At 36.5% G+C, this 17,426-nt stretch overlaps 1 protein-coding gene across 1 annotated transcript; it reads left to right on the top strand.

Moving 5' to 3' along the window:
• The first annotated feature begins 8,161 nt into the window (after positions 1-8,161).
• tubb6 (tubulin, beta 6 class V) lies at positions 8,162-12,923 on the top strand. The gene is made up of 4 exons (XM_055182430.2): positions 8,162-8,320; positions 8,931-9,039; positions 9,221-9,331; positions 11,744-12,923. The coding sequence occupies exons 1-4, from the start codon at positions 8,264-8,266 to the stop codon at positions 12,805-12,807; spliced, it is 1,341 nt and encodes a 446-aa protein (XP_055038405.1). The 5' UTR covers positions 8,162-8,263; the 3' UTR covers positions 12,808-12,923.
• The last annotated feature ends 4,503 nt before the right edge of the window (positions 12,924-17,426 follow it).

Raw genomic sequence — 17,426 nt, forward strand, 5'->3', positions numbered from 1 at the left:
GGTAGACACCAACATTTAATACTTAACTCAACACTTAACAGTTTTTTTCAACGGAGTTTCAAATGACCATAAACAATCCCAAACGAGACATAAGGGGCTTGTCTAGCAAAACGATTGTCATTTTTGATAATAAGGATGACGGATGTCCACTTTTGGAGCACAACTTCTCGTTTAGATCCGGTCGTCATGCGCTAGCGTGACCCGACGCAATACATCATCACGTCAAGAGGTCACAGAAGACGAACGCGAAACTCCGCCCCAGTGTTTACAAGTGTGTTGAAAGAGGACCGTTCCTACGTTGTTGTATGTCAACTGATACTAATTAATGTCTTTGTGTCAGTTTATTGTTAACAATGGTCCGCAAATGTGCGTTTTATATATGTGACACGTGACCTCCCTACGTCACTACGCATTTGCGTTAGGTCGCGCTGGACCGGATCTAGACGAAAAGTTGTGGTTTGAAGGTGCATATTTGTTGTTTTTCTTGTCGGAAATGACAATCGTTTTGCTGGATGGGACCCTTGTGCCTCGTTTGGGATTGTTTGTGGTCCTTTGAAACTCCGTTGAGGGGGGCTGTTGAGTGTTGAGTTGAGTGTTGATTGTTGGTGTCTATTGAAGTCCATTGGAATGGGAGGGGTCCTGCAATGTTTTCCTCAAAAAACATGGTTTCTTCTCGACTGGGCGAAGAGGGACATCGGCATTTTGGATGACATGGTGGTGAGTGGATTGTCTGGATTTTTCTTTTGAGAAAATGGAATATTCCTTTAAGAAGCTGCATAATTCTAAGGGTGACTATTGAAGATGCTAAAATAGTTTTAAGTTTGGATTTTGTAGTCACAGTTCTCCGAGTAACGTGTTATTCCAATGTTAGTGAGTAAACTATTAAACATACAAAGAATGAGAAAGTGACCCTAAACTTTTAAACAGTAGTGTGGACCTATATTCAGAGTTTTAGGGTAACCCATCTAGCTTTTTACTTGACATGATGATCCTTATTATAAGCACTTACTGATAGCACATATGATCAAAGATTATCAAGTTCAAGCTTGTTTCATGTAAAGCGCCTTGAGAAGCTACTTTAAAGTCAAGTGATCAACTTGAAACTTGATCAAAGCTCAAATTGTTTTTAATAGTGCAATTTCAACACAATTTTTTCAAACTTGTTTTTTCATATTGCCTGTATTTTAAAATGTGTTTACTTTTTATCAAAAAGTCTGTATCTTTTAGACAGTTTCTGTAAATTGTCATATGGTTTCACTTTTTCAAGGTTTGATGTTAAATGTTACATTCTTTGTCAGTTTTTTCGTACTGTCCTGTTCTGATGTTGATCTTGTTCTCTCGTTTACAGATGATGTTACTGTGTTATCCATTGTGCATGTTTGCACTTTTTAATTTGTCTTTTTTTGTCACCTTTTTATTTGTATTTTCTTTATTTCAGTTTCATCCACTGTTACAGGGCTTTGGTGTCCTGCAAAAATAAAGCACTATAAATCATTTGGGTCTAATTTATTTGCCAAGCTCTTAATAAATATGCTCTAGGACAGTGGTTCTCAAACTTTTTTAGCGTGCGGCCCCCGTTGTGTACGGTGCATTCCTTCGCGGCCCCCCCAAAGAAAATGTATGACAAAAAAAACAGTTCTAAAACTTCACATTTTAATTAAACAAAACATTTAATTATACAAAGTTGTGCTGCCTTATTATTATTCGTTTTTTTGGTTTAATTTCACAGAATTCATGATAAATTCATGTATTTTATAAAAATGTCATAAAACTGGGGCCCCCCTGGCACCATCTCATGGCCCCCCTGGGGGCCCCAGACCCCAGTTTGAGAACCACTGCTCTAGGATACAATAAAAATACAGCATTAAGTTAAAACAACTTGGCTTTGCAAGTCAATTCAACCTACTTTTTTAAGTTTTGGCTTGTGAAAAGTTGGCATAATTTATAAAATCAAGTTGAAATAGTTTAACTTAATTTTTTAACATAAAAATATATGTTGATTTTACCAAAATATTGCATTTTTTACAGTGTAATAATGCATACCATGTAGTAGTAGTGCGTTCTGAGTTACCTTAATTAGGATTGCAATAAACGCGGTGACAAAGAAGTTCAGGTCTAATGTACTTTTACTTTGTTTTATCACTGTTTGATAAACATTTGATACCTGAAATGTATCAAATTAAATGCACGACTCCACCAAGTGGGTTCTGATGGAACTGCAGCCCAGCGTTCATGAGCCCCATTCAGTTCCATAGTAGGATAAAAGAATACTATGGAGGTGAATAGGGCTCATGGACGGTTTGTTTGCTAACATTGCTCAAAATATCTTTCTTTGTGTTCATCGGAGCAACTTATTGAAACTTGTAATTATTATTATTATTATTACTACTATTATTAAATTTATGCAGGCTTGTAACAACATAAGAGTGCGTAAATGATGACAGAATTTTCCTTTGTGGGTGAAAATATGATGCTTTGAAACATATGGTGAAACGATCCCTTTATGATGCTTTGAAAGCGAGAGAGAAAGGGGGGTATGCATTGACGTCACTTTTCCACGTGACCACGCGAGAGCTCGCCCGGTTGAGTGGCAAAACGTGCAACAAAATGGCTGGTTTTCATAGGGGCTGCTGCGAGAATGCCAGTAAAACTGACAATTATCAGCTAAAATAAAATTTAGTTGAACTTGATAGCAGAGGTGGACAATACTTCGTTACATTAGTTACATTTTCCAAGCATCTGTGCTTTATTAGGATGTTTGTAATGGGAAAAATTTTACTTCACTACATTGTAAAGCATAGAATCATACTGTGTATTCTTTAATATTGCATATATAAATGTATTTAATACCTAATTTTATTTAAATTGTGTACTTGTACTTGAGTAAAAGTACGTTAATGTACTTAAATATTAAATGTAAAACAAACACGTGTATTTATGAAAAGTACTAGAATCAAAATGATGATAATATGCTTTGGAATTTTTTTCCAAACAAAAACACGGATAAAATACAAATACTTGAAAAATACTAGTAAAAACTCTGCTTGATAGTGACTCTAGCAACTTGTCAACCCACCTGTGGTCTGTGGACGTTGGCGTGAACGATATATTTATTTCTCCTTTCGGTGTATTTTGGCAGTCTGTAAAACAGTAGCTCCGAATTCTTGTTAATCTGTTAGTACAATCTATCCCACAACAGCTTTTTCCCCATTGAGACGCGTTTTCACCGTGTTTTCGCAGATACTCAAATGCTGCCGCTCTGTCTTTAGCCACTCAGTGGCCGTAACCGCAGCAAAGAGTCTTTCCCTCTCGCCGACGGTGACGTCATGTGCATACCCTTTATATATTTTATTTTATAAAGCAAAGAGTAGGCTTGTTTGAGATGAGCAAATTCTGCGCAGAATCGATCACAGGTGATCCGCGCAAGATGCATGTTGGTTAGAAAAGTGTCCGACTTATGCTGCGTTCCAGAGCCCATCCAAACCAGTGGGACGTGGGATTTTCCTTCTTGAAGTGTCCTAGCTCCTACTTCAAAGCGTTCCAGACATTTGAAGTGGAACGTAAACAGAAAACATGGACGACCGACCGGTCTTCTTAAGGCTCGTACAGACTACATAACTTTTAAACGTCGGTCCGAACTGTGCCGTTCACACTACAGTAAAACAACAAGTTAATCATCTTTACAAAGTGTTCTGGAGCCATTATATTAAAGCGCTGCATGTCGCTAAGTAACTTGGTATATTTTTACCGTATTTTCATGATAACAGATAATAACGACATAATTTCACGCCATAATATAAAAAAACAAGTTGTGTTAAAATTACAGTGTCTAAAACAACCATACAAGCAGAGAAGTACAATTTATAGTCTATTCCTTGAAGATTTCCTCTCACGACGACGCCATCTATGGGCGCCGCCATTGTCCTCCGACTTATTTTTCTGAAGTCGGGGTAGGTCGAACTCCCCCGAGTTCGCCGGTAGGAGGTTCCACTTCGACAGGCATTCCAGTGCACTTTTCCTAGTTGGAGGTAGGATAAGTCCTACATCCCACTGGTTTGGATGGGCTCTGGAACGCAGCATTACGTCCGACTTGCTCTGATGTCACGCTGACGTGTGCAAAATAACTCTCGCGATGGAGAGGCGGGCTCGTCGGATTCTACAGCCGAGCGCAGTTGCTCTCCACCGACTGCGTTGACGAAAAGCACGATGGGAAAAGACTTGCTGACGACACAGCTTAATGCTCATTGGCCAGGTTATGTCAGCTGATGACTTGTTAATTCGAAAAACTCTAATTCCTGTAGTAGTTTTTATATGAATTCAATTGTTCTTTACTATGACATTTATATTTTTTTATGAATTCCTGTAAACTTCTGTATTTGTGTTGATTTATTTGTACTGTGAGCTGTTTTATATTTCACACAACAGAAACGAATTTGTATTACCACTAGACTTAAGATTTATTCATCCCAACATTTACTAACCTTTTCCAGTAACGAACAGTTCACCTTCGTTGATTCTCCTTATAAACATCTTTATGTAAATGAATTTATTGGTATAGAGACAGAGCGCCGTTATGCAAATTTGAAAACCACGCCCACCGGGGGGGAAAGCGATCCAACAGTCTCCATTGACTTTGTATTGCGAGAAGCCGCCTCCTTGTCATTTCTGGCTTATAACAAAAAACTGAATAATGCCTAAAAGCTGCTGTGTGACAATATGTACAGCTAACAAGCCAAAGAACCCACAAATAAGTTTTTATAAGCTGTCGAGCCGTAAAACCCAGTCTTTAAGGAGAATAAAGTGGATCGCCGACTACGTTTCCCCCTAGTGGACGCAGTTCTACTAATAGGGCTTGGGCGCCGCGTTGCATTCTGGGACGTCGCAGCCATGTTGGTGGCCTCGCGAATGTAAACATACAGCAAGTTGAACGAGGAGAAGCGGCGGAGTTGGGAGAATTAAAAGAAAGAAAAAAGATGTTAAAATCCGGAAAAGGATGTGGAATTTACTGGGATACGTTAAACAGGGAAGCAGGGACCGGTATGTGGACAAAATCGGAACTATTAACGGTTAGGATCCATATGAAAAAAAGAGTTAATAAATAGCCTTTTAAGATAACAGCGTGGTTGTTGTGAGAGCACGATTTCACGCCAATCTGTAAGCAAAGTCACGTATGACCTAGCTTCACAAGTAGCTTAGTTAATGCAGCAGTTTTTGCTGTCAGCAGAGGGATAGCAACAGAAAGATGAATGTTGAAATATTCCCGTATTTTGGGCGAGTAAACCGGGACATTTCCCTTATGTTCAATGTTGACTTAAGCTTTATAAATTAATATTCAGATGTTATACTTCACTGTCGTATATATAAATGTCATTTATATGTCATGTATACACATTACTGAGGGGTTGAGGTTAATGTTTGGTTTCCGATATTGAATATAACATAATGAAGTTTTCTGTAATCTGTCATTTTTAATGTAAATTACTTTTAATGTGTTACTTTATTATTAATACAGCAACGGTTTACCATGGTTGAAAAATAACGACAAATTAATTAAATTAAGACACACAATTGAGAGAAATGTCTATAAACAGAGCGCAGCATGGAGCGCAGCAGTAAAGGAGGCAACCAACATGGCCGCCACGACAAGTAATGACGTCACGACGCCCAAGCCCTATAGAAGTACTATGAAAAGTTGCCTGTATCCATTTTTGTGTCTTTAAACGCTCGTTTTTTGGTGTCGACAGCTTATAAAAACTTATTTACAGATTAAACTTAAAAACAGAATAATACCTAAAAGCTGCTGTGTGACAAGGTGTACATCTAACACGCCAAAAAAATAAATAAATACGTTTTTATAAGCTGTTGACTTCAAAAAACGAGCGTTTAGACACAGAAATGGATACAGGCAACTTTTTATAGTACTCCTATTAGTAAAACTGCGCCCAATAGGGGGAAACGCAGTCGGCGATCCACTTTATTCTCCTTAAAGACTGGGTTTTACGGCTCGACAGCTTATAAAAACTTATTTCTGGTTTCTTTGGCTTGTTAGCTGTACATATTGTCACAAAGCAGCTTTTAGGCATTATTCAGTTTTTTGTTATAAGCCAGAAATGACAAGGAGGCGGCCTCTTGCAATACAAAGTCAATAGAGACCGTTGGATTGCTTTCCCCCCCGGTGGGCGTGGTTTTCAGGTTATGACGCGCTGCGCTCTGTCTCTATAGGGAATGTGGAGTTGACGTCACGCTGTGTTGGATTATGTGTAATCCGCCATCTTTGCAGGCACGCGTCCTATCCGAGGGGCAACCTTCCGATATCTCTAATGAAGCCAACACGGAAGTGACTTAAACTGCAATTCATCGACTGGCCGCTTGAGGCTGGCTTCAAAAGGGAGTCAATTCCCATAGACTCCCATGTTAAAAATGGCCAACTTTACAGTAGAAAATAATATGTTTACAGCCTGGTACAAAAAGTGTTTTTGGCCTATATAGCTAATTTTGCCCTTCATGACAACTGTGAGGGGGGTGAATTTTTTTGTAACTCACCCGTTTAGATTATATTAAGCCTTAAACTTCTGCATAATTAAGGGCGTGGCCGCTTGAGTGTCGGTTGAACAGCCACTGCTGTCATTAGACTCGCGCTAGGCGGGCGTGGTTTCACCTCAGCTTCACCCATGTCCCGCCTCTTTACCCATTTTCGGTTTTCCGCGAGTAATTCACGGGGACGCGCGGCCAAGATGGCGACGGCAGGCAACGCCTACATTAAGCTTCAAAAGCGATCTTCACAAACCAATGGGTGACGTCACGGACACTACGTCCATATTTTTTTACGGTCTATGGTCCTATCCCGCTGTATTTGAGTTAATGTATTGGAGGTTGTTTTTGTATTTTCTGTCGAGATTTTAATAAACTTCGATATGTTTGGTCAGTACTGCTCGATCAAGCAAGTCACGCGATCGTTCAGGGAGGAAACTGAACAACGGAATACGTTTTTCCAGCTTTTATTCGTGGAAAAAACAAAGGAAGCCGGTGCAGGAGCTGACGAAAAGACGCCGGATCGCGTGGTTTGCATGCTGTAATCAGGAGAAAAACGTTTACTTTTCAAAAAAAATCCCTGCATCAGCGAGAGTGTGTTCGCTGCATTTTCAGTCATTCAGTAATTTGTGATTAATAAAAGCAGAACCACTTAAATTGTCTTGTTTTTATGCTAACACTGTCAAACTAACTTGCAAATGTAAGTTATTGATTGATTCATTCATTCATTTCTGATCACCCTAAACACATGAGTTATAAAAATAAATATTTAGACAATTTTGACGATTGTAACACATATTTTTTATTAAATGCAACTGCTCAAACCCACTGCTTGTGACTCTTTAAATAACAACGTTAGCTAAATATTTAGCATTTTGTTTGTTTTAATAACTTGGCCAAAACAGAAGTGCCATCTTTTGAACATGTGTTAATTCATCGCGCAGAATACAACGGAGAAATTATTTTATAGAATCATTAAGGTACGTAGGTATTAACACATTGTCAGTAAATAGCTGGTTTGCCAACCATAAGACTTCAAAAGAAGAAGTGTCACTTTACTATAAGCTTGAAGGGATTTATAGCTCTTAAACTCCTGCAAAGTGTAAATAAAGTCCTGCAAAAACAAGGTAATTGACCAGATATGTAAGCGGAGGTCCGTAATCCAGTCTTGGGCTGCTAAATCATGGATCTATGTTGTTTATTTGTCCAAATAAAGTTTTTTGGCAGTAGCATTTAGTTTCTCCCGATAGGGTCCCTTCTCTTGTTCTTTCAACTTCTCGATATCTTCCGTTTTTCTTCAAATTTACCTAGTTTTAGCTTAACATGCCCAGAATTAAATGGCATAGCGGTCGTCGGTGCCTCTAAACATGGCGCCCACGTCCCATAATGCAACACTGCGGCGACGTACATTAACAATATAACAATAGGCTTGACAAAGGCGAACTGACAAGCGGATGACGTCAAAATACCGCGAGAGCGAGTCGAATTTAAACTTCTCTATATGAATTCTCGAATCGCTCGCGGTACTTTGACGTCATCCGCCTGTCGGTTCTTTCGGCGCTGCGTGAAGTCGAAATGAGAGCACACTCATGCGGTTACCCGGCTGTGTTACGTCACTCAGCTGTCGACCAATCACCGCAGAGTCAGAGTGAAAGTTGCAGACAGTCAGAAAGTCGCAGCAGAAGTCAGAACAAGTAATTCAGATGAGCATCATCATACACATCTGATAATAATGAGAGAGATCGTTCATATTCAGGCCGGCCAGTGCGGAAATCAGATCGGTACAAAGGTAATAATGTAGCCTATTTCATTGTTTACTGTGAATTAGCGAGATTTATATTTTACAATAAAGAATAAAACTATTGGCAGTATTCGTTGACTCCTTATATGGTGTTAAAAGCGCAGTGGGTTATGTCTGGTTTTATGTTAAAAATTTGTTTTAATGCACGTGTCTAAAGACTGACGCACTGAAGCGCATATTTGAAGACCCGTTACATGCGCATCAGTATGGGTGTGGTGAGATGCGCCTTACTGTGCGCAACCATTTAAACAATCTGAAACACTCAGACACTTTACTTTTTATCGATTTATATCATTTTTCTATTTCTTTCATTTTTATTACACATTGATTAGTGGTAAAAATATACAGCAGTGGCCAAAGGGACGTTACATGCTTTGCATGCCTGTAATGTATTTAGTTGTGTAGTGTAAACTGAAGCTCAGCTTTGATAAGAATTCAAAGCTTTTACTTTTTGTCTCATTTTGATGGCCCTATCTGAGCAATTTAAAAAAAAAAACACCCTCCAGACAATAATACCCTTTTTGTCAGCACTGTATATCACATTTTATTACTCACAAAAGATTGTTGTTCATTTCTTGTGTGTGTCTAACACGTTTAGTTCTGGGAAGTCATCAGCGATGAGCATGGCATTGATCCAGTCGGCAACTATGTAGGTGACTCAGGCCTGCAGCTTGACAGAATTAATGTGTACTACAATGAAGCATCCTGTAAGTATGTGTGTCAGTGTCCTGTTTCACTATCCCTCTCAAACTCACATTGACTCTGAACAGTGTTGTCAGCTCAATGGAATTTTGTGGGCTGCTCGTTCTTCACTGTGCTTTAATATATCACAGTCTGTTGATATCTGTTCTAGTAGTTGTTTGTGTGTTCCTGTGTGTGTGTGTTTAGCCCACAAATATGTTCCCAGAGCAGTGCTGGTGGACCTGGAGCCAGGCACTATGGATAGTGTTCGATCCGGGGCATTTGGACAACTTTTTCGACCTGACAGCTTCATTTTTGGTAATAACTGTTTTTAAGTCAAACTCCTTATGGTAAATGTCTTACTATTGAAAGACTATTTATATCATGTGGAGTCTTTATGTAGCCTGTGTTTAAATTAAGTCTTATTAAAAAAATGCATCAAACAAATACTGGTAAGACATCAAATGTGACCCTGGACCACAAAATTATCATAGGTAACACAAGTATACATTGCATACTCTCAGAAAAAACGTTCATGAAAGTACAAAAGTTATCACTGGGGTGGTACCTTTTCAAAAAGTACACTTTTGTACCTAAAAGGTGCATTGGTACCTCAAGGGTACATATCTGAAGCTTAATGGTACATACCTGTATTAGGACATTTCTAAAATGTATTTCTAAAAGATACCGTCCCAGTGACAACTTTTGTACCCTCCTTTCTGAGAGTGTATGGGTCAAAACTATTGATTTTATGCCAAAATCATTAGGATATTTTAGTAAAAATCATGTTCCGTGAAGATATTTTGTAAATTTCCTACCATAAATAAAATGCATTTATCATTAATAATATGTGTTGCTAAGGACTTCATTTGGACAACTTTAAAGGAGATCTTCTCAATATTTATTTTTTGCACCCTCAGATTCCAAATTTACATATTGGTACCAAATGTATTCTGCACCTAAATGGTAATCCCATACGGCAAGAAATGTTACTGTCCATAAATATGTTTTAAATATATGCTTAATACATTTTGTAGAAAATAAAGCTTAACTACATAAATGTTATAATTTGAAAATATATTTTGTTTAATATATTTATTTCAAAAATGTATTTCAGGGGCAACAAATATATTTCTAATTTTAAAACCCATACAGCAAAAATATATTTGTATTGGCCAAAATATAAAGTGTTGTTTAAAATGTATAAAGTATAACATTTATATAAGTATAAAATAAAATAAAAAGTATATATTCTGCAGTTGAAAATGTAATTTTAACCTTTTCAAACCGGTTATGCTTTTGTTTCAATGTGACGTGAATATATACTTTAATATATGTATTTTATATATAATACACTCATACACTGAAAAAAAATATTCATGAAATTATTTTAAGGTAAGTGGTTGCAATCAATTTATTTAAGCTACATTTAAACAAAAGTTTTATATTTTATTTTACTTTACTAATCTTTTTTTGTTTAAATGTAGCTTAAATAAATTGATTGCAACCACTTACCTTAAAAAAAAATATTAAATTCAATTAATCATTTTTTTCAGTAATATATATAAATATTATTTTATATATTTTTTTCAAAATGTACAAAAATACATGTATAAAATAAAAAGTATATATTCTGCAGTTGAAAATATATGTACATTTTAACCTTTTCAAACCGGTCATGCTTTTGTTTCAATGTGACGTGAATATATGCTAATATATGTATTTTATATAATATAATTCTTATATTTTTATAAATTAAAAAACAGGTACAAACATTGGCCAAACATATATTGGTTAAAATATTTATGCTGCAAAATATATAGATTATATAATATTATAATTTTGCCATTTTTACATTTTTAAAAGTATAACATTATGCACTGAAAAAAAGTATTCATTCAATTTACTCAATTTTTTGGGGTAAGTGATTGCAATCAATTTATTTAAGCTACATTTAAACAAAAAAATAGTATGATAAAATAAAATAAAAAACTTTGAATCTAGCTTAAATAAATTGACTGCGACCACTTACCTTGAAAAAATTGAGTACATTGAATGAATCATTCTAAAATAAATGTAAGAGCTTTCTAAACTGAAAACAGCTTGCACTGACATATCTTAAAATGCATTGATGCCCTATGTTTTGCCTCAAAATGCACACAAGTAATGTTTTTAGTAAGGCATGTTTGTTAAAACTAGTTATATTTCCCAATTAAACTAAGGTCTAGTCCTGGCTTAAGCTAATCCTTGTCCGGGAAACCACCCCTAAATTTTTGCCCTATATGGTATATAAGGACCTTTTTAAATGGTACTGTCCCAGTGACCGCTTTGGCCAATTTGTTTTACCATTTTTATTCTGACGGTGCAGACTCAGATGTGTCATCATGAAACATTGTGTTTGTGTTTCAAATGTGTATTCAACAACTTTTGCATTTAACAGACACAATATTCATTCATAGTTTGCCTCAAGCTTTATTTTGACATCAGGAAATAAATAGCATTTACTAATGCATGCACTTCAGTTCATCTTTACCACAGACATTGGAATTCTGTAACCTGGATGTATCTCAGGAATGTGCTTTTTCCCAAGAAAGGCCTTCACATGGCGCGTTCCTCTTCTCAGGTTATGATGTATGGTGGACAATTGGCACCAGGCTCCCCATGCTCAGTGGATTATATTTCATTTTCTTTGGAATCTAATCTTCTCCCATGGTTTTTGTGCCTTCACAGGACAGACAGGTGCGGGAAACAATTGGGCGAAGGGACACTACACTGAAGGAGCCGAGCTAATGGACTCCATCCTGGATGTGGTTAGGAAAGAGTGCGAACATTGCGACTGCCTTCAAGGCTTCCAGCTGACGCATTCCCTGGGAGGTGGAACCGGATCCGGGATGGGGACTCTTCTTATCAGTAAAATCCGTGAGGAGTATCCTGACCGCATCATGAACACCTTCAGCGTCATGCCTTCACCTAAAGTGTCCGACACAGTGGTGGAACCCTACAACGCCACGCTATCTGTACATCAGCTGGTGGAAAACACAGACGAAACCTACTGTATCGACAATGAAGCTCTTTATGACATCTGCTTCCGCACGCTCAAGCTCACCACGCCTACGTATGGAGATCTCAATCACTTGGTTTCGTCCACCATGAGCGGGGTCACCACGTCACTGAGGTTCCCCGGCCAGCTTAACGCAGACCTGCGCAAGCTGGCCGTCAACATGGTCCCTTTCCCTCGCCTACATTTCTTCATGCCTGGTTTTGCGCCGTTGACCGCACGAGGGAGTCAGCAGTATCGCGCCCTCACCGTCCCCGAGCTGACCCAGCAGATGTTTGATGCCAAAAACATGATGGCCGCCTGCGACCCGCGCCACGGCCGCTACCTCACGGTGGCTACGGTTTTCCGTGGACCGATGTCCATGAAGGAAGTGGACGAGCAGATGCTGGCTATTCAGAACAAGAACAGCAACTATTTTGTCGAGTGGATTCCCAATAATGTTAAAGTTGCGGTGTGTGACATTCCACCGAGGGGGCTCAAGATGGCTTCCACTTTTATCGGCAACAGCACCGCCATCCAAGAGCTCTTCAAGCGCATTTCCGAGCAGTTCTCGGCCATGTTCAGACGCAAGGCTTTCCTGCACTGGTTCACAGGAGAAGGCATGGATGAGATGGAGTTCACCGAGGCCGAGAGCAACATGAATGATCTGGTTTCTGAATATCAGCAGTATCAGGAGGCCACGGCCAATGAGGGCGAGGAGGCGTTTGAAGATGATGAAGAAGAGGTGAATGAATAACCGGCAAGCTAAATGTTTTTGTGCAATGAAGGTTTTTTTTTAAGCTGTGACTTTTCTTTTTGTATGTGGATTGTAGTAAACACAAACGTATGCAATAAATACATTTTGAAGGATAATTTGTATTTCTAATGTAATATTTTGAAGAGATGCTACAAAACTTATTTATTAGTGTTGCTTACAAAGTCACCACTGTAAAAAATATAGTTGGTTCAACTTAAATAAGTAAGTTACCTGGCTGCCAGGTTCATTTAAAGGCGGAGTGCATTTTTTTGGGGAAACGCTTTGGAAAAGGGAGTCAGGCCGACTACCAAAACACACTTGTTGCCAATCAGCAGTAAGGGGCGTGTCTACTAAACAACATTGTTGCCTGGGTTGCGTATGTGTGGGACGGGTCTATCAAATGAAGGTCCAGATTCTATTGGGGTGGGGGCGTGTTTGTTTAGATGATTTTAAATGTCAACATTGGCTTTCAGAAATCATGGACCCTGCCTTTAACTAAAATTTAAAGGCAACCAGGTTTTTTAAAGATGAACCACCTTTTTTTACAGTGTACTTATTTTTGCTTTGGGACATTACAGTGGCTAATACTCATATCTGTCCAAATAAACGTCTGTATCACTTAAAGAGTAATTGAATTAAAATAAGTGCAAAGTGCAAACCCAGCATTTGTATATGTTTAGGTCTAAGAAATTGTCCTTATAGAGCTAACTTTAAGTTAAAAAAAAATGCTTTAGGGGCAGTCACTTGCATGCATTGTTCATCTGTTTATGTGTCCAGCGTCGGATGCAAATCCTGCTTATCCGACCTTCTATTATTCTCAACAGCTGCTGATCAAGCCATTCTGCATTTAGCCATGTAACTAACAATAGAGGAAGTCCTGTCTCAACATAACTTAACCCCACACAGTATTAACAAACACAAAAGGGCTTCAACTGGATAGTGGAACAGCAGAAAAAGGTCTGTCATTGATAGTGTAACATACAGTACAGTTATTCAATCAATAAATCTTTGTTTGCTAACACTTTACAATAAGGTTGATAACATATAGATTACATGAAATAACAATGAACAATACTTCTATTTATTATTCTTATTTCATGTAATTTCAACATTTAATTTCAACAATGATACAAAAACATATTTAAAATTAAAAGGTGTATTAGATAATGCACATTGAAATAACATTAACAAAGATTAATAAATGATGAACTAAAAGATTTTAGTAAATTTTACCTTTTTAACAAATACAACCTTATTACACAGTGTTACCAGTTCTTTGCTACAGTATATACACTGAAAAAAATTATTCATTGAATTTAATCAATTTTTTTAAGGTAAGTGGTTGCAATCAATTTATTTAAGCTACATTTAAACAAAAAAGATTAGTAAAGTAAAATAAAATATAAAACTTTTGTTTAAATAGCTTAAATAAATTGATTGCAACCACTTGCCTTGAAGAATTGATTGAGTTCAATGAATCATTTTTTTTCAGTGTAAGACCTAATGAGAACATTGAGGGTGAACATAATAAAATATTATCATAATATTAATATATAAGTAACACTTTAAAATAAGGCCTCATTTGTTAATATTAGCTAATGCATTAACTAACATGAACTAACCGTGAGCAGTGCATTTGTTAATCTTTGTTAACGTTAGTTTATAAAAATACAGCAACCCATGGTTTGTTCATGTTAGTTCACAGTACATTAAATAATGTTAACAAGATTTAAATAATGTATTCGTAAATGTTTAAATTAACATTAAAAAAGATAAAAAAATGCTTTATAAGTGCAGTTCATTATTAGTTCATGTTAACTAATGTATAGTAAACTAATGTTAACTTATGAACCTTATTGTAAATATATCAATTATCAATATTATTGGTCCTTCATGTTTGATGAAGAAGTTGAGAAAAAAATAAAACTGTAATATGGTCAACTTAATTTTCAAATGTTATTGATATTATTTTCAAGCATTTTATTAATTTTTTTTTAATTGTAAATATACCATGTATTTTTTTGTATTTCGATTTATTTATCTTAACTCAAAATAATTAAATTCTTAATTTTTTTGTAGCACATAAATACTACCAGAATACTGGACTCCCCACAGTCCCATTAAAATCTTTAAAATAAAAGTTCCTCTAAAAAGGTTCTTTGTCAGGCTTTACACTGTAAAAAAATTCAGTAGAAATTGCAGCTGGGTTGCCGGTAACTTACCGTAGATTTCAATTGATGTTTTTACTGGCAACATTTCGTTCAAAGTTAAATGAACATTAAACATTTACAAGTCTTTGTCTTTACAGAGTAAAACTAAAAAAACAGCATCAAGCTAAACATTCTGGGAAACAAAATCTGAAGCAAAAAACAGAAAAAGGTTGATGATGATTTCTGGTTCCCAGAATGTTTTGCATGAGGCTGTTATTGTTTAGTTTTATTCTGTAAAGATAAAGACTTGTTAATATTTAAAATTTAGTTAACTTTGAACAAACTCTTGCCAGTAAATAACATAAATTTAAATTTACGGTAAATTACCGGCAACCCAGCTGCAATAACATTGTAATTTCTACGGATTTTTTTTACAGTGTATGGTTCATTTAAAGAACCTTTAACATCCACAAAAACTTTTTGTTGCACAAAAGATTCATTATAGTGGGAAAAAATTCATTTAGATTATTAAAGGGGACATATCATGAAAATCTGATTTTTTTCCATGTTTAAGTGCTATAATTCAGTCTCCAGTGCTTCTATCGACCTAGAAAATGTGGAAAAGATCAACTAAGTAATTTAGTTTTGGTAAATCATTCTGTGCAAGCATGTTAAAAAATAGCTCATTGAAATTTGGCTCCCCTTTTGATGTCAGAAGACCGCCCCTTAATCTGCACTATCCAACCACAACACTGCCATTTAGTACAGAGATCAGCTCATTTGCATGTAAAAGGACACACCCAAAAACGCCACATTTTTGCTTAAACCTACAAAGTGATGTCAGGGACGTCCAAACTCAGTCCTGGGGGACCGATGTCCTGTAGAGTTTACCTATAATTTCCCTCAACACACCTGCCTAAAAGTTTAATCTGCCTAGGAAGACCTCGATTAGCTGGCTCTTGGCAGGATTGGACACCCCAGATCAGTTTACTAAATGCAAACAGAATGCTTCTTAACATTTATATAACATAATTTTACTGATAGCAGTAGGAATGTTTTGGCAGATTGGCTGTATATTTTAAGTCTTATTTTATGGCTTCTTTCAGGATATTTATACAAAACATCATTATAGGATTCATTGATTTATTATCAGTAATCCTTAAATGTCAACTTTAAAGATCAGAAATGTAATGTGGTAAATGTAATGCCCCTTACCATATTTGGAAAATCAGTTCCCAACAGGAGAGAATTGTCGTTTTTTCAATAAGCATTCTGGTATGTACTTATGTTCTTGTGGACTTGTGAAAAGTAATCAGTCGCGGGCCAAATACTGTTCCAAATCCAAGTTCTTATCAAGCCAAGTTCACATAACATCCCCGGATGTGTTCTTGATCCACTTTTATAGAGCAATGAGGCTAAAAACCTGCAGAATATATGAAATTTTACTCTTTCTGTGTCGTAAAATGTAGTTTCAAAAGCTCTTAACTTGAGAATATAGATATGTAAACTTCAAATCTTTGGTCAGCCTATATAAATATATAATAAATAAATATAAATAAATGAGTCTGAACTTGCCAAATCCAAACTATGAAGGACACAAGTCCGAATTTGGTGTGCTTGGTATTGAGAAACAGCCAATATCGCAGTAATAATTCGATGACCAAGCTGATCGATCAACTTCGCCAATGTGACTTGAGCAGAACGTAATAGATTGGTAAGGTAAGGATTACTAAAACATTAAAACCGTGTCTGCATTTGTGATCATAGAAACGACAAACAAGAGTACTACTTTGTACTGCTTAAACTTGTGTTTAAATCATGGTTTAGTAAGTTCTTAAAATATGAAAACATAAACTACTTACAGGTTGTGAGTCAGAAGCAGGACAAAGTATTATAATATTCAGCTTATTACTACAAATTTTCCTGCCAAACCATTTTAAATGGAATAATTTTATTGCACACAGTTTTGCATCTGTTCTCAAATATTAGCATTCACAGTTTAATGGAAAGTCAAGGTAGGTAATACAAAAGCCTAATAATAAAAGCTGGTATACATGAGAGTTTAAAATTTGTCATAAAAACACAAGAATAGTATTATCCTAAGCAAACATCAGTTATGAAGTACCTGACCAATACTCCTAGTTTCAAATCTCACAAGATTTATTGTTGGCACCATTGCAGAATACTTAAAACTATGCATGCATCTATTTAACTGAGATGCATTTAACTAAGAATTGTATGTACAATATAACAAAGTGATCAGTGATTTCCTTTCGCTGGATTGTGTTTTGAAATCAGACAATAAGCTATTACACTTAATGCTGCACTGTATAAATGCTAGTGTATAGGCATGTCAATTGTTACAAATAAGACAACACGAGACTGAAAAGGGTTTTCAAATGCTCTCTCATATACAGGAGGTGTGTAAATTTCCATATATTCCTTATATCCTATCAGTCATGTGACCTT

The sequence above is a fragment of the Misgurnus anguillicaudatus genome, chromosome 25, assembly GCF_027580225.2.
Source record: "Misgurnus anguillicaudatus chromosome 25, ASM2758022v2, whole genome shotgun sequence".
Taxonomy (NCBI): Eukaryota; Metazoa; Chordata; class Actinopteri; order Cypriniformes; family Cobitidae; genus Misgurnus; species Misgurnus anguillicaudatus.

Coding starts and splice junctions, on each gene's coding strand:
- tubb6 (XM_055182430.2), top strand. CDS start 8,264: ATGAGAGAGATCGTTCATATTCAGGCCGGCCAGTGCGGAAATCAGATC. Junction 8,321..8,930: donor GAAATCAGATCGGTACAAAG/GTAATAATGTAG, acceptor TAACACGTTTAG/TTCTGGGAAGTCATCAGCGA. Junction 9,040..9,220: donor GTACTACAATGAAGCATCCT/GTAAGTATGTGT, acceptor GTGTGTGTTTAG/CCCACAAATATGTTCCCAGA.